Genomic DNA, 21,742 nt, shown 5'->3' with positions numbered 1-21,742 from the left:
AAAAGCAAAAATTAGATAAGGAAACAAAAATAGTAATAAAGGTTGCTACGATGACGCTCATAAAATGTAAAAATGTGATATTTTGTGAAAAGAACATTATTGTACACACCAGTTTAGATCATTCTAACACATTAAGTAACGAATTCGGGCGTTTAGGTTGAAAACAGTCAGTAATAATGAGTCATTGAATCCAAAGTAAGTACAGCATCTTCCAGGATTGGAACACTTTGCAAAGTTTTTTCCTGGTCTTTATGACAAGGAAAATAGTCTTTCACTATTATTAAGCTTTTAAATGCAGTATTGAAAGAAGAGACGAGTTGGGTTTCCTCTTCTTCTTGTTCATCTTCATTGGCAGCCGAAAAGTCCATAAGGTCAGCTACGGATGGAGTAGAAGCGTTTGTTTTCATGGATTAACTTTCAACAGATTGGATTATGTTTAAAAATGCTCAGATTGAAAACCTTTTCTTAGTTTGAAAACATTTTTTCTCTCTTTTTTTTTTAACTGCCAAGGGAAAACGTAAAATGCGAGAAATTCATAAATAACAAACTTTCCATCCGGGTTAAATTAATATTATTAGTGTACGGAAAAACTGGGACCTGATGATAAAAAACTTAAAATGTAGGGAAAACGTTGATTCGAGGGACGTAAAATCAGGGTTTCGCAGTGAATACGATCAGCAAGCATGAAGATAAATATTACCATGCAACAATTTTAACAATTTTCCAAAACATTTTTTGAGAATATTCAAAGTTATTGAATTTTTTCCACTTTTTTGTTGTTTTGAACCACTGTGGGGCATAGCGACAAACCTTCTGGAAACTGTTTCATTTACTTTTGGTCTATGTATTCCGTGAACACAGTTCAATTGTTTAACATATCAGGATTGCATGACTGTAGTAACAACTAGCCAAGTCAACGTAACGTATCTAGTTTTAGTGTTGCAAGTCTTTACTCACTAAAAATCATTAAAAAACATTAACTCGAGTTTTATTTGAAAAAGGCAAATTGAGGCAGTAAGAAGCAAAGGGATGTAAGTGGAGATTTTCAAGTTCTGAGCAAAACAGGTTTAAAGATAACTTCCTAGATAGGATTTCATTGATTTTTTATTATATAAATCATTCTGTGCAACAGCACCTACCATGACTACTAGTACTCTCTCTTGCCCCAAGACAGAGGAGAGGTTCACCTACCATTTGTACTGGTTATCTCAAAATTTTTAATTTTGCCACTTACAACCCCTTGCTTCTAACTGCCTCAATTGTAGTGTTCACCCAGTGTAATGTACTAATTGTAATAGTCTTCCTGGACTTACCCTTTACCAATGTATTCGTGCAAAATTGTAACCTTTATAAGAAAAATTATTAAATTACATAACTTGAAAACACTGATATATCAAGCCACTTAAAACTGAAAGGATTTCTTTCATTAGTATGAAAGACTGAAAAGTAAATTAAGTAAACACTTTTTTTAAATGTTATCTATGAAGAAAAAGAGAACTTACCTCAAGAGCATCTAACGATATGTTTCCCAAAATAGCCTTTTTAGGTACAGCCTCTAAATTAAGAGAAAAAGGGAATGTTTGAATTATGCAACTCATGCACAAGACTTACAACAGAATATTTCATAATTCAGGAGTAAGAGAAATGAATTAGATCTACAGACATAAAAATCCATAGATTAACTTGCAAGTGTAGTAAAGAAAAACTGACAGCGATGTGTTTGTTCACACAATCATGCAATTTCAGTATTTTGCATCCTATTTGGGTCACATGTCTCACATATTTTAATTGATAATCTTTAACAAACATTTTAAAGTTTTAATTACCAAATTCATATAAATGAAATTTATAACGAATATTCTGATCTAAGTCTCAATTGTCTTATGTACAAAATAATACTGTTTTTTAGTATATTTCTTGAAATCTAGCCAACTTTCCTAGTTTTTGCCAATTTTGCCGTTTTTTACCAGTTTTTGTCATTGTCCTGGCAAATTATACCATTTTGCTGGCAAAATGCCCAACCCTAGTTATGCTTAAAATGCATATTTACAGTGAAATTATTACAAAACTGTTGGAAAAATGTTAGTTGCAGAAAGTTGCATTTGAAAACTTGGATAAAGTGTCGAAAAACACAAGACATGGAATGCAAACTTTTCCAATGTAGGAATACATGAAAGACTAGTCATGCATTATTGCTATTTTTACTCCCTCCCAAAAAGTATGATCCCAGGGTTCACTCTAGAGCACAAGGGGATCGCATGATTCCAGCAACTTTTTTACAATAACACTCATTAAAAATCCCTTTGCACAGTGTTCATCATTAGCAGATTATGTTAAAAAGATCACAAAATTTCTCTTCTCAGATTTTTCATAATTATTTTGAAAAGACAGCCACTCTAAAGAGGATGGCTTACGATAACTTTCAACTGCCATCTTATTATTATCAATGAACAGAAGACTCCCGGAATTTAACCACAAAGACACAGGAAGAAAAGATTAATATTGCTTTACTCTTTTGGTTTACTGAATGCTGAAACACTTTTGGAACGTTTAGTTTATCTTCTGATCCTAGCACTAACCCTAACGTATTTTTAAAACCCATTTTTCACCAAAATGCTTTTTTCTGCAATATTGCCATTTTCAGACTTTTTTCTTTGGAAGCATTGATACATTTTTCATAACAAGTGAAAACACTTCATTAGCGCACCATTTTATAAATAATTGATTTTTTAGAAAAAAAAAATATTGTGTTCGTAACAGACATTGTGGGATTATGTTGTTAATCTTTCTTTAAAAAAAATAGTTGATATCTCTAAAGTAATAAGATTCTTTGTTCTAGCAAACAAATGAAACTATCTCTTTTGATGCTATGCTCATTAAATAAATTTTGTGCCATACAATATACAACTATTTTGTTCACTTAATATTTTTCTAGAATGTTCAAGCAATTAACTTAGCTGCAGAGGGGAAAAAATACTCCTACCTCAATTTTAAAAATCCCACTAAAATTTTTTGTTGTGGTGGGAAATCTCACTTTACTTTTTTTCCCTACTGGGAACTCCCTCCACATAGTGAAGTCTGCCCTCCACATAAAGACTTAAATTTTTATCCCTGGCAATTGTGCTACCAGAGAAGTTCTAATAATAGTGTTAAATAAATGAATAATAATTTAAAATTAATATTTACTTTTGGTATAAATGGACCTTGGTTTACTGCTTGATTCTTCTTTGGGAAAGGATTCTATTTTTTCTGCAGCCTGATCCTTATCCGCAGAAACTGGTAATGAAAAAAAGCAAGTTATGAATATTCTTTGTAATTTCTTTTTCAGAATTTTATTTCTTTTGAACAATGTCCTTCCCTAAAGGATGTCCTGTAAGTTCTTAAAAGCATTAATTTGTACTTTTAACTCCATTGTTTGAGCATTATATTTTGATCTTACGAAATTTGACGTCATTAAATATGCAATACCAATACAATTATAATAACTCTACAACAAAAAAATTTGACGCACCTGTTGTCAGAATAAAACTATGTTTCTTTAGTGAATTTTTTACATTATCTTGGGAAATACATCGAATTGTAAATAAATATTTTTCAAATTGTGCTTTGGAGTTTGATTTCAGATAACATTTAAATGCTTTAAAAAAATTTATGTTTTTAAAAAAAAGTGCTTTGTTTCACCACATGCTATTTAATTATTAATTCATTTATCGTAAACGCTTGATTTTGAATTGTAAGTAACTAGTTCTTAAAGTATTTTTCAGAGTATTAAAATGTTAAAGCAATAAATTGACAATTTAACTCTTATTTGTTTAAAAATTTCAAATTTATAAATATCCTTAGAATAAAGAAACATTTAAGCATCTAAAATTTACTGACTATTCGATTCTAACACCATACTTAACATCAAATATGTTAAAAGGTTACAAGTAAGTAAGATACAAGTTTAAAAAATGTATTCAAAGTGCTTTTTATTTTAATTCAACAAAATCAACTTATTTTGCAATAATGAAACGTTAAATCAAAACTTGCCAATATTAAGCACCAACGTAATCCGGTTAGCCAGAAGGCTTTCTATTTTGACAGTAACAACAATATCCCAGGAGAGTCCCGGCTAATCCTAGACACATGGCAAGTCAAATTATTGGGCATATCTAGCAAGGCCTTAATGGATGGTACTGCTCTGAGTTAAGAAATGGGATTGTTTGCAAGACAACATGAGTCTGCACAAACATTTTAAAACCATTGCAAGCAGCATGGTATGTTAGTTTGACGGCTATGGCTTCAGCTACCTTTGATGCTGCATCTGTGATTGTAGAATATGGTTAAAAGTGTAATATAGGTCATTTTAAGATGCATATTTCACTATGTTAAGTTTTCAAAAAATATTTGTTTTATCAATCTTTTTCTCAAACTTCAACATAAGTTTTCTTTAGAGCTTGACTATGTTGCAGTATTCTTTCAAAAAAGTTTTTTATATGGTATGATTTCTCACTTTGTCCATTTTCAGAAATGAAAAATGTATAGGAATGAACATGCACTAAAATATAGTTCCACAATAAAGTTTGCTTAAAAACATTTCGTGACAGAGACAGCATAAAAGTCAAATAAATAGCTCTCTAAAAGTGAATGAAAACTAAAAAGACAATCAAAAACACTCAAAAAATAAGACATGGAAAATGTTCTGTAATGATCTTTATTTCTACCCCAGTTGGCCATATATTCTCCCTATCATTTGGGTGCTTTGCTGCATATCCAATGGACTCCGTATTTAAAATATAAAAAAAAAACCTAAACCACAACAAGAAGACTTAAAAGTTTTGCATCACGACAATGCTTTTTCGAAATATGCTGTTGTTAACACACATTTTTTGAAATCTATTTAGGGATAGCTTTACAAAACTAAAGTCACTCTACACAAGTTTTTTCTATTGTTGGAAGCATCATTTTGCCATTTTGATTAATGAGTGCAATGAAAGAAAATTTGCTATCAAATCTGAAGTGGTTTCCCAAAAATGACAATAAGGCAAGATTTTAGCATTTGGAAATATTATTTGCAAAAAGACAGTCATGCCTGTCCCTAGAGAAGTCAAAGGCAATAATAGGTAAATATCTTGTTATAGTCATAATTTTGTTACAAAAAGTTAAATACAGTAGGACCTCATTTTAAGTGTGTTTATTTTATGCAGACTTAATTATACACGGTTTAAGGTTTAACATCTTGATTTTGTTTTACACTGATGAATTTTGATTTTCTGCAGATACGTCATTGCAAACAGATCACATTTTTCCCTGCAATGATAACATGCAATGAACTGCACTTAAGGGGGGATGATAAACAAGCTTTGGCCACTGACATTTTTTGAGATTAGTTCCAAAGCTCTTTCTCATTAGTAGTAAAGTTATAAAATTCATGCATCTAAATATTGTCCAGTAAATTGATGCATTTTGTACCATGAAGCCCAAGTTTTTCAATCATGGTGACTAAATTAACAATGAGAATACAAATAGAAACTTTTAAATTCTAAAATATGGATTACATGTAACTAAATATAAAAGAAATAAAAACTTCCTCGACATTCTGTTTTTCTTCTCCTTCCACAATACAAAATGAAAAATAAAAAAGGACTTATGGACCAATTTAATGCAAAAGGGGACTTTCAGGGACCAGAAGGGTAAAAAGGAACTTAATAAGAGTCCTCTTGTGTATAATGCTACCAATTTACTATTTGTCTTTTTATTTTACAAAAGACTGATAAGAGAAAAAAAAAAGAAGAATTATCCTAAAGCAAGAAAATATTTCAAATGTTCTATTTATATTTAAATTGAAGTTACCTATACACCATGATTTGGATGCTTAGCTATATCTTTAATCTAAAATACTTGCAACAGTTTGATCCAGCACAAATGCAAAAGAATGAATAACACATCAAATACTTTTGCACAAAATATCAAATGCTCATGCATTGAATACTTTCAAAACAATCATTCATGCATTTTTCTTTTTAATTTGATTACAATCAAATTTCACTAAGTTTCTCATATCATCCGAGGTTTACAAAATGATAGAGAAAAATATTCTGAAAAACATAAAATGCTAAATATACAAGGTGCCCGAAAAAGACTTTGCACATTTTTAAAATTTCCTAGAAAAGCAACAAATCGTCATATGAATATGCAGTTTGCGCCATAATACTTCACATGTTCAAAAAAACTTTTATGACATCATAAATAATGAAAATAAAAAATATTCATAATTATAAGTAATACATAATTATAAGTAATTGCTATATCATCCCAGTAAGGAAAACAAACTTCTGAAAAAAAAAATAGATAAATGATAAACTTCATATATTACGTGCTTAATATGTGTAAAACATCTCCATAACAATTCTAAAAAAAGCAAATTGCCATTCATCTTCCAAGGTTCATACATATAGCATAGAACTTGATTTTTCAATCTTCAAGGCCAAAACATTTCTTGTGGCAGCCACCAAACCCTGACATATCTCCTAACGTGACTGAAGATGCGTTTTCAAGAATTCAATTTCAAAACATTCAGGAAGAAAGGTATTCAAACACTCATCCTGTGTCTTACCTTAACTTTATCACAAAAAACTGACTAAAAATTACATCATTCAGTTTTCAATTTTAAAGGATTTCCAAGGAAACAAGATTCATAAATTTCAAAACCCCCTCCTCCCCCTTCCTTCTCTAATGTCTCCAAAGGCAACCTAAAATAGTGTTTTTTAAAATTTAAATTTTTAAATATTTCATGGGGAAGGTCTCTGAAACCCTTTTTCCTAACAAATGACCCCTTTCTTTAGCATCAGAACAATAGCTTAAAATTTCTCTTAACCACAAGAGCATGAAATTGATTTCAGTTTCGAAAAAAATTCCGGGGAGGAATCTCCTCCCTTTTCCTATATCGTTACCAAACAAGGCCTAAAATTGAGTTTTAATACTTCAATATGGAAAAAATTTTCGAAGAGGTCACTGAATCCCCTAACGTCACCAATAATAGTCTAAAATTGCGTCTTAAAAACCCTCGATTTTGAACGTTTTTCCCCAGGAGATCACCAAATTCCTTTCTTCTCCATTTTTATCAAACATCACATAATTGGGACTAAAAATTCAGAAAAAATTTTCTGAGAGGAGCTCCCAATTCCCTATCCTTACCAAAATTAACCTAAACTTATCTTAAGTTTTAAAAACAATTCAGTAGGCAGGGAACCTCTGCCTCTTCCCCTTTCCCTTTATTTTACACAAAATTGTCCAAATTTGCGATTTTAGAAATCAGCTTTGAAGACTTTCCCAGGGGGCAGTGCGGTGATTGACCTCTAACGTCCCTCTCCTCTCCCCCCCCCCCCCCCAACCTTATCTCTGTACCAAAACTGCTTTTTTAAATTTCAATTTCGAAAAATTTCCAAGAAGGAGCTCCCCAGTTACCTACAATTCCATTCCACTTGTGACACCCCCAAAACGTCTGGTTTTTTGCATGTAGTTCAAAATTCCTTTTTTAGAACTGATAAATTTTTGACGCATTTTCCTTTTTTGTCTAAGCTATAAATTGTGCACATAGGCAGGCTCGTACAGGGAGAGGAGGGGGGCAACCGCCCTCTCACTTCCAACGGTGAAGGGGCTTGCCTTCTCACTCCTCAAATTTGCACAATAATGATTGACAGAAAAATGAATTTTTACTGGGTGGATTGATTTATTCCACGAAAATAAAAACTAAAAATGCCAACTGAATGGACTTTTCTCATGTTATTTCACGACAGTTGATCTTTGAATTGGAAGAGGGAAGTCTACGGTGGCTATCCTTCCCAGTTTTGGAGGCGATATTACATGCTTTGGATGTCATTTAATCAGTCATATTAAAATCCCATAATATTGTCCAATTTTACAAAAAAAAAGGGAAGAAAAAATCAGCGTCAGGGATGCCGTTCCCTAACTCCCAAACTTCTTTTGCCCCCCCCCCCCAATTTTCTCTTGCACTAACCACACGTGATTGGGCATAAAGATTCTCAGGGCTACTTTTCTTACGTTCTTAAAATTTACTTATTTTTGTGACCATTCATTCATTTCTTAAGAATGAAAGAAGTAAAAATCAAACATGATATAGAAATTTAAAGGAAAACAGATAATTGCGGCAGTTCGAATCTTTGCCCCAATCAGAAAAATCGGTCGCCACTTCTCAAATTTGTACAAACCGTTCTGGAAAGGGCCCTGCAAGTGCTAAGGTCAGCTCTGACCCTGTGTACCTAAACTGTGCCAAATATATATCCTCCCACACCTATTAATGCAAATGCATGCATGCAAAAATAAATACTATTGGAAAGATAAATTACGAAACTTCCTGCACTTACCTTGTTTATTTAGATCAAGTTTACTTGCCAATGAATGTCTGGACTCTATTGGAGAAACAATCAATTGTTTTGATGCAGCATCTTCAAAAATAACAAAACCTCAGATTATTAGCAATAGTAACAAACAACTTTATTGGCACAGAAATTACAAACACAAACTTTTTTTTTTTTAATGTAACAATCACCACTTGACAAGCATTTGACTTTCTCAGGCAATAACTTACTGGGGTATCTTAAATTTTTTCAGCAGTGGCTAAGAACAATTAGTCCAAATCTTTATGCTTGAAATGAATAAATATTTATGAATCAGAACAGGGGTCTGGCCAGAGGATATTTGGGTCCGTTAACGGACCCTTCACAAAAATCCGATCAACCAAAACGGACCTTTCACAAAATCCCGATCAAACAAAACGGACCTTTCACAAAATCCCGATCAAACAAAACGGACCTTTCACAAAATCCCGATCAAACAAAACGGACCCTTCACAAAATTCTGATAAACAAGATCGGATCATTCACAAATTGTTTATTGAAAGAGCAAATCTGAAAGCAAAATAACGCATATTTCTGTGTATTAAACCGATAATTTTTGGAACCTTTTTTTAAGTCAAATTAGAGGGATCAGCTTATACAAAATCGGCTAATTTTGAAAAAAAAAATCAGCAAGCGATAAATAATTGCTACTGCCAAATAAATATAATGGTTGTTTGTTTTATCACAGCTAATTAGCAGCGGTGTTGTTGTAAACTTTTCTGAAAAGGCATTGGTAAGCACTTTTCTCCACTCATGATTTAATAAACAATAATAATATATATCTGCGAAATGAACTTAGAACTGCAAAGGGATACTAAGGGTGAGGAAAAAATATGATCGCTTCAGATAGGGTTACCAACTTCAAAACTTTCACCACTTAGCATCTGGCGTTGAACCTTTATAATGACTTGATTAGAAAATATTCTCATCATTTTGTCGGCTTGTCAATATTTGCGTTTTTACGGTGCAGTGCGAAGCGATGTTTAATTGTTATTTTGGGGAGAAAATTATATAGGTTTTGATTTTTCAATGCTAACAAGGATGATTAACTTTAAATAAACTCTTTTAATTACCGTTTTCTTTTCTTTAGATGTCTACATTTTGAAAAATGCAATCTTTTAACATTTGATATGAGAATCATATTTTGTTCTTTTTTCAAGCTAACTTCGCTTTATTAGGATTCAAATAAATGAAAAGTCTCTTTATTTCAGTTAGAACTCTCATTTCAAGTTTTTAAAGCAAAATTCCATTTTCTGTTATGAGTCAAAAATTAAAATGCTGAATAGATGGTTTATTTTATTTTATTATTATTTTTTTTGGGGGGGCGTCAACTGTGTTCACAGATATTGATGATATGTTATCATAGGACTCTAAAATGCAATTTTAAAATAATTTTATCAAAAATATTTCTTTTACAAGCCGTTTTTATACTTTTGATGCCTTCACTTTGAGAATTGCGATCTCTCTGCATCCGCTATGGGAATCCGATTTTTTCGAATTTTTGATGATTATTACGCTTTGTTAAGAGGTAAACAATTGAAATATCTTTTTATTTTTGTTAAAAATCACGGAATTTATAAGTTTTTAAACGAAAATTCTGTGCTTTTTAAGAGTGTCTTGGGTCAAAAAGTTGAATGCTGAACCCTATTCTGAATTTTGTTTTATTTATTTATATTTTTGTTACAATTATTTTAAATACTGTACAGAAATACATCTAGTAAAATTTAACATAATTCAGAATGGTAGATAAATATTGATACTTGAAAGAACGATGCCCCCCCCCCCCCCGCGCCAAATATCAGAAAAAAAATCCAGAATGATTTTCTCGTCATAGAAGAGGAAGATACTCAACTTAAAGTTTAATTGATGCAGTTTGTGCCATCTCTAAATTCTAAAATTTCGTTTTAAACAAATTTTTTTTTTTTTTTGCGAAATTCTTTGATTTTTCACAAAATTAATTCATTTTTCACAAAATTATTTGATTTTTCACAAAAAACGGACCCTGTGAAAAATCCTGGACAGACCCCTGCAGAATACTATTTAGACAAAAAGTTTAATAAAAAGAATCATACAATAGACGCATCAAAAATTCTTTTAAAAAAGGGCAGATTTTTTAATTTTTTAAAAATATATTTTTTCTTTTTAATTTCCAGCGTAGGTTTTTGAAAACCTTTTACAGTTTGAAAACTGTTAAAGAATTTAATAGCTTTTATAAATCAAATTTAAAAAAAAAGGGCTAAATAATGAAATACGTTAAGGAAAATCTTAAAACACCTAGCTAAAGACAGTCATAACTCTTGTGCTAACTTAAAAGATTTGAACTAATTTCAACTTGAGCAGAAAACACATGGCTTTTGACTGATATTTAAAGATCAGTGCTATAGTTGAAAAAAAAAATGTTTGGGGGAATGCACGTTTGTGTAGGATAAATATCATGGTTGACAGATTTTTAGTTCAGCCAAAAAGATCAGCTTAGATTACTTTGCTGGCATTAATTTAAAAAGTGGACTTTTTTTTTTTTTCAAAAACAGTGGTTTTAAACCAATTTACAATAAACTTGTATTATTTTAAAAATAAAATTTTACTTCAAGTGGACATTCTAAGCACAGTTAGCAAGTTGATCTGTGCCCAATTTGGTAGCGCTAGGTCCTACATTCTATTATTTACACAGTGAACAAACAGATAGATAAACAAACGTGCTTATATTATTAATAAAAACTAGGCAAACTAAGACAAAATCAATTAGAATTGTGAATTAAATTATCAACAATTTAAAAGTTGTCTTGGAATTCTTATATGTAAGATAGGTAAAATCTCAAAACAAATAATGATTTAACTTTGTAAATGACTTTAAGAATAATAATAAAATTGTGAACAATTTACTTGAAGTTTCCAGGACTGGTGGATATATTTCAGCTTCTTTATACTTGATTGGTGTTTGAGGTAATTCATTTAAATTTAAACCTAGAGTATTTTCAAACAAACAAAATTAGAAAAAAATTGTAATCACAAAAATAATTTATATAAATACAAATGTGAGGATCAGCAACAGGCTATGGGCCCAACTAGGCTAATACTAGTCAATTAATTAATCCCCAATGAAGATCAATGGCCCGCTTAAAGCTATTTATTCTCTTGCACATTACAACCTCTTTTGGTAAGCTGTTCCAAGTGCCCACAAGAGCGAATTTGGAGCAGTTTGCAGCAGCAAAAACTTAAATTTTGAATCAATTTGGAGCAATTAAGTATATTTCACACACAGAAACATGTATGATAGGCTAAAATAACAAAAAAAAGAAGATTAAGGATGCAAAACCACCATAACTCAAACAGCTAATTGTAACTCGCTTGATTACATTTATTATTATTGTTTTTTTTTTTCTTCTTTTTATTTTTTTATTTTTATTTATTTATTTATTTTTTTTTGTCTAATATTTTTCTCAAAACACTAGTCCTGTCCTGCTCTACTTCTTTCTTCCGATACCTATTTTTAAAATTTGTTTTCTTCTTAAAACTCAAAAACATGTTCAAAAAGCCTTTTAAAATTTTTTAAAAAAAGGAGAGAAAAAAGAAGCAAAAAGGTGGTGAAATTTAAAAACTTTACTACAGCAAGTTACAAGTGAGTTTTAAAGAGCTATTAAATAATCTTTTTGTTTTTCTTTCTTTTTTTTTTGGTATGCATAAGTTATTTACTTACATTTGACCTTATATATATATATATATATAGAGAGAGAGAGAGAGAGATGTTATATACTGAGCTGCTTGATTAACAAATCTGAAGATCAAGCAATGGCAACATTAAAAACTTTCATTTTTAACTGTTTGATATTTAATCACAAACCTAATAATGGAATTACAAAAAAAAAAATGATTTTGAGAAATGATGTCATAAGAAAAGGAATTTAAAATGGAAGTGAAAAAAATATGAAAAAAATAAATAAATAAATAAAAATTAAAAAATTTAAGATAGATTAAGAATATGGAAAAAATGCCTGAATCTGAGAAACTTGAAATATCTGTATTAGAATTCCTCGATTTCTTAAGTGTCTCCACACAAAATTTGAGATCACTTTTCGGTTCTAAAATCTTAAGAAACCCAAGATTAAAAACTGGTGAACTATATCATTTTTTGCAGGTAGCATTCGCTTAAACCAATTTGGATGCAACTGGATTGCCATGTTTGAGTGGGCGAGGCAAGAAGACAAACTTACAATTCATCTTCTTTTAAAAACAAAAGATAAGAATGGTTGAAAATAATGGTCAATACAAATTTTTTCAATTCAAAAGAACAGAATCACATAATAAATTAAAATGATAGAGGTTTTCAAAAGCAGATGCAATCGGATTTTAAAATGCGCAAAAAATCTGGACTAAGTCAAAAAAATTGTAGAAACAATCTCCAAATGCAAACTTGATGATTATCTGCAAAAACTACCAAATATGTTGATGGAACAACAACATTATATGCAAAATCGCACTCTTGGCGCAAGTTTGTCCCATTTTGGAGCAGAAAAGTCCATTTAGCGGTCTTTTGGAGCAGTTTGGTGCAGTATCGGTGATTGGTGCAGTTTGGCTCAATCGGAACATCTTTGGAATAGCTTAAAACAATGACCCCTTGTTGTCCTGCTTTCCGTGCAAAAACTTAACCCATTAACATCTTTCATTTTGATAAATTTAACAATTTGAAAGTTTCCTTACAACCCTGAATTTAGCACTACCTCACTCAATTATGAAAAGTGTCTGTTCTCAGTTGAAAGGAGTTAACCAACTTAAAGAGAATGTTTCGGGCGAGCACAGTGCAGCCTGAAACAATCATTTTTGTAAGACATTAAGCGCTCCGTTAAGAAAAAAGACGATGGTCCAATCAGACGCAATACCATTAAATTTGAAGTTGATACTCTATAAATAAATATTCAGATCATGTTAAAACTTTATGCCAAGATTTCTTTTATTATTGTTAAATTTATTTGCACTCTAAAGAAAAAAAGACATATCATGCCTACCATCAGCCAAAAGCATCCTGAATAAACCAAGGCCTACAACATGGAAAATACTTACATTATTGACATGTCTACAATGAAGATCTTGGTACTTATATTCAGTTTTCATAATACCATTTTAGTTGAATGGGATAAGTTTAAGAAAAATTTGAGTGAGTATTAAGAATAATGTAATGTTGATGTTTAACCCTTAAATAAAATAGAAAGAAATATATATTAGTCATTTATGTAACAGGTTTTGACAAATTCTGGGTGCCAAGTTGCCAAAAAAAAGAACAATTGGTGACTAGTTTTTTCAGAACAAGAATCTTTTAGAAGTACATGTTACACCAAATTTCCTTTTAACTCTGAGAAATTATTTTCTGGTGCCTAAAATTTTTTTCTTGCCACCTAAATCTTAACAATTTTTGTTGATCTGTTTTTATGTTACACACATTAAATCAGGGATGTCCACTAAGGAAGGCTCATGGTGCAGATTGTGCCTTTGAAATTTTTAGGGGGGTTGCTTTAAAAGGGTATTTTTCTCTTTTCTGAGGGGTCTTCGTGGTATTAAGGGGGTACACCCTTGCTCTTAGGGAAGGGGCTTTAATCAATGAGGAAAATACAAATACAAAAGTGACAACAGGATCTGGGACCAGCTAGGTTGGTCCAACTCAATTTATCAAACCCCAATGAAGATCAAGAGCCCTCTTAAGGGGGTATTCTAGTCTAGAGGTTTGATTTTAAGGTGATTTTACAAACGGAAGCTACTTTTACTATCCATTTCTATCAGTGTTTTATTGATACTTTAGAAGTATAAAAATGTGTAATAGTTTGAAAAAAAATTCAGAGTTATAGTTGGTGGAGGCTGGCAAAGAGCGGACTCTAAAAAAAAGGAGGGACTCTGGTTGACGTGACTCCGATCCTCCAGGTGGTCTGAAACATAAAGTTAAGGTAAATTTTTATTAAACAAGGATGTAGAATTGTCCGGATGTAGCCAATTTGGAAATAAAATTATTTTTACAAAATTGCGTCTTTTTGAGAAAAAAAAAGTTCATTTTTTGGCTCTTTTTTTAATTTTTTTTTTTTAATAATAAAATTAAAAAATTACAAAAACCCCTATATGAAGACTATTTTGATAGTACTAAGAATGTCTGTAGAGATATCTTGTCAACCATTATCGAAAAAAACTGGTTTCGAGAAAAACTCGCTTAAGTTTGCAGTTTATTTTAACAAAATTAACTGTAACTCCAAAAATAATTCGAATTTCCATAAATCCTCTTAGAAACTTATTCGTAAAGGTCTAAACTTTGAAAACATGAAGGAAAAAAATCAATTTTTTTAAAAAAATTTCTAGACTAGAATACCCTTTTAAAACTATTCATTCCATTGCAAGTAACAGTTAGAAAAATCCTCTTACTTTTGATAAAATTTTTCAATTCTACATTTTGCTGTTGAATTTCTCTCAGCAGCTGATTGTTGATGGCATTATAGTCTTTATAGCGGCAATAAAAACATATCAGAACAACAATAGCAACAACACAAGTCACCTTCCTGCACAACCATATTCTTTCATAAACAAGAACCTAGAAAAAAAAAATAACTTTGATATAAAATCCTCTATACGTAAAAATAAACCTCAAATAATAAGCATTGCAATGCTTCCTCATTTATCAATCCTGAAGTTAAATTATTTTTCTCAATATTTGTTCCCAAGCAGTCAACACATTAGCTGTAACTATTTCTGACTATAGTCCATTCTTTTTTTTTTCTTTGCTTAAGTTAAGCTAGCAACTTAAGGAAAAAAAATACAGCAACCAAACTACTTTGTGATAAAGCATAAAAAATTAAACCAATTAAGTACTTCAAAACCAGCTCAATCAAAATTATGTTTATCTGTGAAATTAGAGTACAGGACTCCAATTTTGGGATCCCGAAATACGGAAAATTTTTCTCAAATTTAAAAATAAATTATTTCCAAAAAAAAATTTTTTTTTTTTTTTTTTTCAGTTTTAAAAGTTAAACAATTTTAATGTTTGGAAATTTATTACTTGTTGAAAAAGCTACTTTGAGTTCAGTTTTTTTTTATCTTTTCTTGATGTAAATAAATATTTTGCTGTAATTGTGCAGCAATCTTTTAACATCCACTTTCAAAAACACTATTATTTTTCTACTCATAAGTATATAATACAAAGCCTTTTTTGAACAAAAGTACAAAATTATTTTCAGTTAAAATATAATTTGTTTATGGTATTGAGCAGCGCATTGCATAATAATAAAAAGCAACATTCGCAAACTATACGGCACCTCAAATTCTGACTTTCGTTTTAGCATAATGAAGAATACTTACACTCAGATTGATCACAAAATGAAAGAAATTTAGAGCGAATATTAGCAAATATTCAAAAACGTGACAAATACCATACTACAGGGCTTTTACTACTTTTGAGTCAGAATCCAAAAAGGGAAAGGTTGCGGTCCCAAACATTTCCGATTTTAGAGTCCATATTGTACTGTCAATTTAAAAAAAAACGTTTACAAAAGGTTATTCAAACGAAAATTAATTCTTTTGGAAAAACTATGGTGAAATACTTTATGTCCCTTCAGTAATCTTTTCTTTTTTTTTTTTAATGATTGGTCCGGTTTTGATACTAGATGTCTCAAATATAATTGTAATTTCAAATTATCAATTTGTCTTAAATGAACATTTGTTATACCATAAAGCAACATATGATAAACATAAGATTTTTTTTTTCAATATCTTACACTTGAATCTCCAAGAGCATGTTTCAGTATTCCTTCATCCAATGTATATGATGTAATCACCCTTTCAGCAACCATATTTGCAGATATAATCAACAGCAACCAAATTCGAGCATCAGCAGTTCTTGAGATTGATGTAGCAACGTACACTAAAATAGTCCCTATTTAAATAGTATGCAATTGTATATACACCGGTAAACTCACCCAAAACCAGGTTCTGTAAACTTTTAATGCGATCAAAAACTTCAAAAATCAGAAGTTTTTGTTCACCTGTCGTTGACTTAAGAATCCTCATAAACATCTCGAGCATGTAATCTCGACTTTTGTAGTTCATGGTTTAATATTTTTCCATTGGAAATTAATCTTTTTTGCTCTTCAAGGGCTAATTGTTGCATATCAAGCATTTGAGTTTGATATTTTGTCGTTTCCTCTAGTTTCTCAGACACTTCTTCTGACGTCTTTGACAGTTTGAGGACGGTATTTTCTGTCCGCTCTTGCCATTCTCTGTGCTGTAAATAATGGCAGATGCTTTGGGTATGAGTAAAAAACTCGGTGTAAGTACTGAAAACCCGATCGCTGCTGTTTCTTAGGCATGTCGATACTGGAGTGTCGGGAGGACAGTTACATATCGTTGAACCAGAATGCTCTAAAAAGCAGTTTGCAAAGGAAAGTGCCAGTCGACTCTGGGATTCTTCAGTTAATTGTTTACACCCTCGATGCAAATCTTCAAGAGATTTTTTTCCAGCAGTTCCCATAAGGAACAATTCTTTTTGCGAGATCATTATAACGATCCTCACCTTCCTTAATCCTTCTTTGAAAATCTAAATCGATTTCGGAGCAGTTTACTAAAATTAAATTTAAAAATAAGATTAATTTCGTTGCGGGAAAACATGTTGATGAAACAAAAGCAAGACACAAATGATGCATAAGATTCTTAAATTAATAGGATTTCTTGTTCACTGAAGCCTGACACTGACATGTCTGGGCAAATTTTTATAACGGACTTTTAAAAATCGTGGTGTAAACAAATCGATCATTTAGGTTGCCATTTCATTAATATAAATACCGTAAAGTATGCATTCTTGGGAGCGACTTGACTGTTGGCTTCGTGGATAGTTTTCATTTTTAAAAGTTCTCAATTTAATGTATAGATCTATGTATTGAATACAAACCTCTTTGGGAATTTTTTTTAAATGGCGGGAACAAATCTACTGGTACAAAAATTTTCATTTTCTTCCCAGCATTATTTTTGGTTCAACATTGGCATGAGATCGTTCGGGTTGGCAATATCTTGACCAGGGCCGTGGTAGCCGCATATTGACCATAGACTAATAATAAGAGTAGACCGAGCTATGGCAACCCTTTTGCTGCTCATAAACCAAACCATGTGACTGGTGGATATCCTAGCAACAGCGGGCGTTAATCGTAGCAGACGATCAACGCCAGCGCGAAATAAAATAAATAGAATTGATGGAACACGGAAGAATGATCTTTTATGGAGTCCGATTTGCAAATTTGTTATTCTAAGTTGTAAATATTTTGTTAATATAGTGAGTTTTTCGTTTAGATAGTATTGTGCATTTTCTTTAGTCAATTTCAATAACTCTCTAAGCAATAAAAGATGCAAGCGACCAAGAAGAATCAGCAAACGGTAAGATTTTTACCTACAGTTTCAATTTAAGATACCGATTAGTACATTTTTGCGTTAACGCAAAACGTTTACGCCATTTCGTTCACGCCAACGCTGACAGCTCCAAATGAAATAAAAGTTACCGAAAACTGATCAAAAACTATTACTAATGTCAAAATAATGCATAACTAAAAGAAAAACAGTTCAATCTCTGCACCTGGAAGTTTTTTTTAATGAAAACACATTGTCGTAAAATACATGTCGAGTGCCAAACTGTAGATAATGCTGCCATCTAGCAACCATGCTGCCAAAGTCTTCGCCAATCCCTTCCACTAGTCACATGATACATCTATGAACCAATTTTCTTCATCAGCAAGAATGAGAAAGCTCGGTCTACTCTTATTATTAGTCTATGATATTGACCGTTCCCAAGCGGTAATTCTGTAATCCACGCTGTGGCTTGATTTCATCCATGCTCAATAGATGGCGCCACTACTTTTTCATGAATTTTTTTTGCTTTATTTTTAAAAATGTCTTGTGTCTTTTGAAGTTTTAACCATGGATAGCTTACCATCCGGCTTTACTTATTCAAATATTAATATTACAAACGATCAAAACGAAAATTTAACTTACAGAGTAAAAGAAATCACTGATGAAAATGCTGCAAATGTAAGTTTTAAATTTTTTTTTCTTAATTTAATTGCGGATAATCCCGAAAAAAAAATATTATTAAAGGGACAGAACAGCCGATTTAAATTATTGGAATTTAAGAAAAAATGTGAAAATTCATGTGCCTAAAGGTTTAACGTTGTAATTAATAATTTAATCAACGGTCTAATTGATACAACTATATCAATTAGATAACATTATATGCAGTATTCGGGGGGGGGGGGGGGAGTACATGTATATAGTGTGAAATGTAAGTCAGAACAGCTCTTTTACAAAAGTACTCCAATAGGCTTTCTTGTTTTTTATTTATTATTATTATTATTATTTTTTTTTTTTTTTTTTTTTTTTTTTTTGAAAAACACAAAGACACACACATATATATATATATATATGCCAATGATTTTTTTTTGGTGGTGGGGGGGGGGTGATCGCTTCCTTTTGGGGAGGACACATTCACCCTTAGTTTTATTTACCCATGTTTTGTAGCATTTTTTAAAATTAATTTTCTGTTTAGTTTGTTCTTTAAGTTTTGTTGTTTTTTCCACCAGTACTTACATGTTCTTAACTTAATTGCTCTGTTGGGCCTTTTTTGGTTAAAGATTTTTTAGATTGTATTTGTGTTTTTATAAAAATTGAATTAACTTCTCTTTTGATTGGCTTATACAGATTTAACTTAAATATGCTTGTTAATTTTATACACGGAACTGGTTATAGCAACACAGTGAAGATACAAAAAGTACTTGGCGTGTTGCAACAACATATCCGAAATCAGGGAGATTTAATAAATACAAAATCAGCTATCGCTGTGTGCATGACAGACAGACTAGTTTCTGGGGATGGTCCTTCAAAGCATACAGGATGCACTGCTAAATTGACAATCACAATACAAAGGCAAGTTACTTTCAATTAAATGTATATATAACAGGGTTTGAAATAGGGTTCAATTTCTAGAAGGGGAATGTCCCCCGTTACTTCAGATTCCAGGGGGGATTTTTTGAATTTCGGGGAGAATTTTTATAAGTTCTGAAAATTTGTTTACAATTTTTTTTTATAATTCATTTTTATTTCATTTTTCTATTTATTCATTTTTAAATTATAATTTTTTTGGTGTAATATCAGTCCCATTTTCAAATAATTATTCCTTAATTTTGCAATTTTACTTTATTATTTCATTTTCAATAAAATATTTTACAACTAAGCACCCCCCTCCCCACCTAAAAAAAAATCATTGGCATATATATATATATGTGTCTTTGTGTTTTTCAAAAAAAAAAATAAATAAATAAATAAGTAAATAAATAAATAAATAAATAAAAAACTAGAAAGTCTATTGGAGTACTTTTGTAAAAGAGCTGTTCTGACTTACATTTCACACTATATACATGTACTCCCCCCCCCCCCCCGAATACTGCATATAATGTTATCTTATTGATATAGTTGTATCAATTAGACCGTTGATTAAATTATTAATTACAACGTTAAACCTTTAGGCACATGAATTTTCACATTTTTTCTTAAATTCCAATAATTTAAATCGGCTGTTCTGTCCCTTTAATAACATTTTTTTTTTTCGGGATTATCCGCAATTAAATTAAGAAAAAAAAATTTAAAACTTACATTTGCAGCATTTTCATCAGTGATTTCTTTTACTCTGTAAGTTAAATTTTCGTTTTGATCGTTTGTAATATTAATATTTGAATAAGTAAAGCCGGATGGTAAGCTATCCATGGTTAAAACTTCAAAAGACACAAGACATTTTTAAAAATAAAGCAAAAAAAATTCATGAAAAAGTAGTGGCGCCATCTATCGAGCATAGAAGAAACCAAGTCATAGCGTGGATTACAGAATTACCGCTTGGGATCGGTCGATATGCGTGGTAGCCTGATCGGTAAATTGGACTCGGGGCCGGAGGGCCTCAGGTTCGATCCTTGCTGGTCGAAGACCCACCGTCGTCATTAAAGGGGACTGGGCGACGTTAAATATGCTCGTGGTCTCAATGTCCTCCAAGTGAAACGATACCTCTGGGGGTGCTAGTACCAGGTAGCTATTAGCTCTTGGACTAGTTCTAAATTCTCATTAACTGCTCGATCCGGTGATGGTGCTGCCATCTATCGGTATATAAAATAATGGAGGTAAGGCACTCAGTATGCAGACCTCGACATAAATGCAGTTGAAGTCAGTTGTGACTCTGAATCGAATCGAATATCTTGACCAATATTGGAATAAAAAGTCGGGCCTAGGGCCGTGGTAGCCTGATCGGTAATAAGGCATTGGACTCGGGACCGGAGGGCCTCGGGTTCGATCCTCGCTGGTCGAAAACCCACCGTCGTCATTAATGGGGACTGGGCGACGTTAAATATGCTCGTGGTCTCAATGTCCTCCAAGTGAAACGATACCTCTGGGGGTGCTAGTACTAGGTAGCTATTAGCTCCTGGGCTAGTTCAAAATTCTCACTAACTGTTCGATCCGGTGATGGTGCTGCCATCTATCGGTATATAAAATAATAGAGGCAAGGCACATAGTATGCAGTCCTCGACATAAATACAGTTGAAGTCAGTTGTGACTCTTGAATAGAATAGAATAGAAAAAGTCGGGCCGTGGTAGCCCGATCGGTAGAGTGTCGGATTCGGGACCGGAGGGTCCTGAGTTCGAACCTCGATGGTCGAAGACCCACCATCGTCATTAAAGGGGACTGGGCGACGTTAAATATGCTCGTGGTCTCAATGTCCTCCAAGTGAAACGATACCTCTGGGGGTGCTAGCACCATGTAGCTATTAGCTCCTGGACTAGTTCTAAATTCTCATTAACTGTTCGATCCGGTGATGGTGCTGCCATCTATCGGTATATAAAAATAATGGAGGCAAGGCTATTAGTATGCAGTCCTCGACATAAATACAGTTGTAGACAGTTGTGACTCTGAGTAGGAATAATAAAAAGTCGATATTGACTTCATACTGCTTCAGCAAAATTGTACTTAGTTTGGCAGACAATGTTGTTCCAATATTTACTGAACACTGCATAAGCATTATAGTATTTAGGCTCTCTGACAATGTTGGTGCAATATTGGTACGTTGTGGAAAGCCAATAACTGTACATCAGAGACAGACTAACGTAACTCCAACGTTTATTAGTGCATGGTATGTAGAATCCTATTTTGCACATCCAGTCATGTGAACTTAATTCTAAAAAAAATCCATTGTGAAGAGCGCGGCTCTAAGGTACAGATATTACGCTGATGTTATCCGATTTTGAAAAGTATCTGAAAAAGGATGCGTCTTCTTGAGTGAGCAAGTAAACTA

At 32.0% G+C, this 21,742-nt stretch overlaps 1 protein-coding gene across 1 annotated transcript; it reads right to left on the bottom strand.

Moving 5' to 3' along the window:
* Positions 1 to 1,309: 1,309 nt before the first annotated feature.
* LOC129230385 (uncharacterized) lies at positions 1,310 to 21,469 on the bottom strand. Its single transcript, XM_054864783.1, is given in 10 exon segments — positions 1,310 to 1,345; positions 1,503 to 1,555; positions 3,187 to 3,276; positions 11,286 to 11,366; positions 14,802 to 14,967; positions 16,148 to 16,309; positions 16,311 to 16,430; positions 16,432 to 16,884; positions 16,886 to 16,989; positions 21,340 to 21,469. Coding segments are annotated over 10 exon segments (1,395 nt in total).
* Positions 21,470 to 21,742: the final 273 nt, after the last annotated feature.

This window comes from Uloborus diversus, chromosome 9 (genome assembly GCF_026930045.1).
Source record: "Uloborus diversus isolate 005 chromosome 9, Udiv.v.3.1, whole genome shotgun sequence".
Lineage (NCBI taxonomy): Eukaryota > Metazoa > Arthropoda > Arachnida > Araneae > Uloboridae > Uloborus > Uloborus diversus.
Note: the sequence above shows the minus strand (reverse complement) of the source record. Positions and strands in the feature narration are given on the sequence as shown.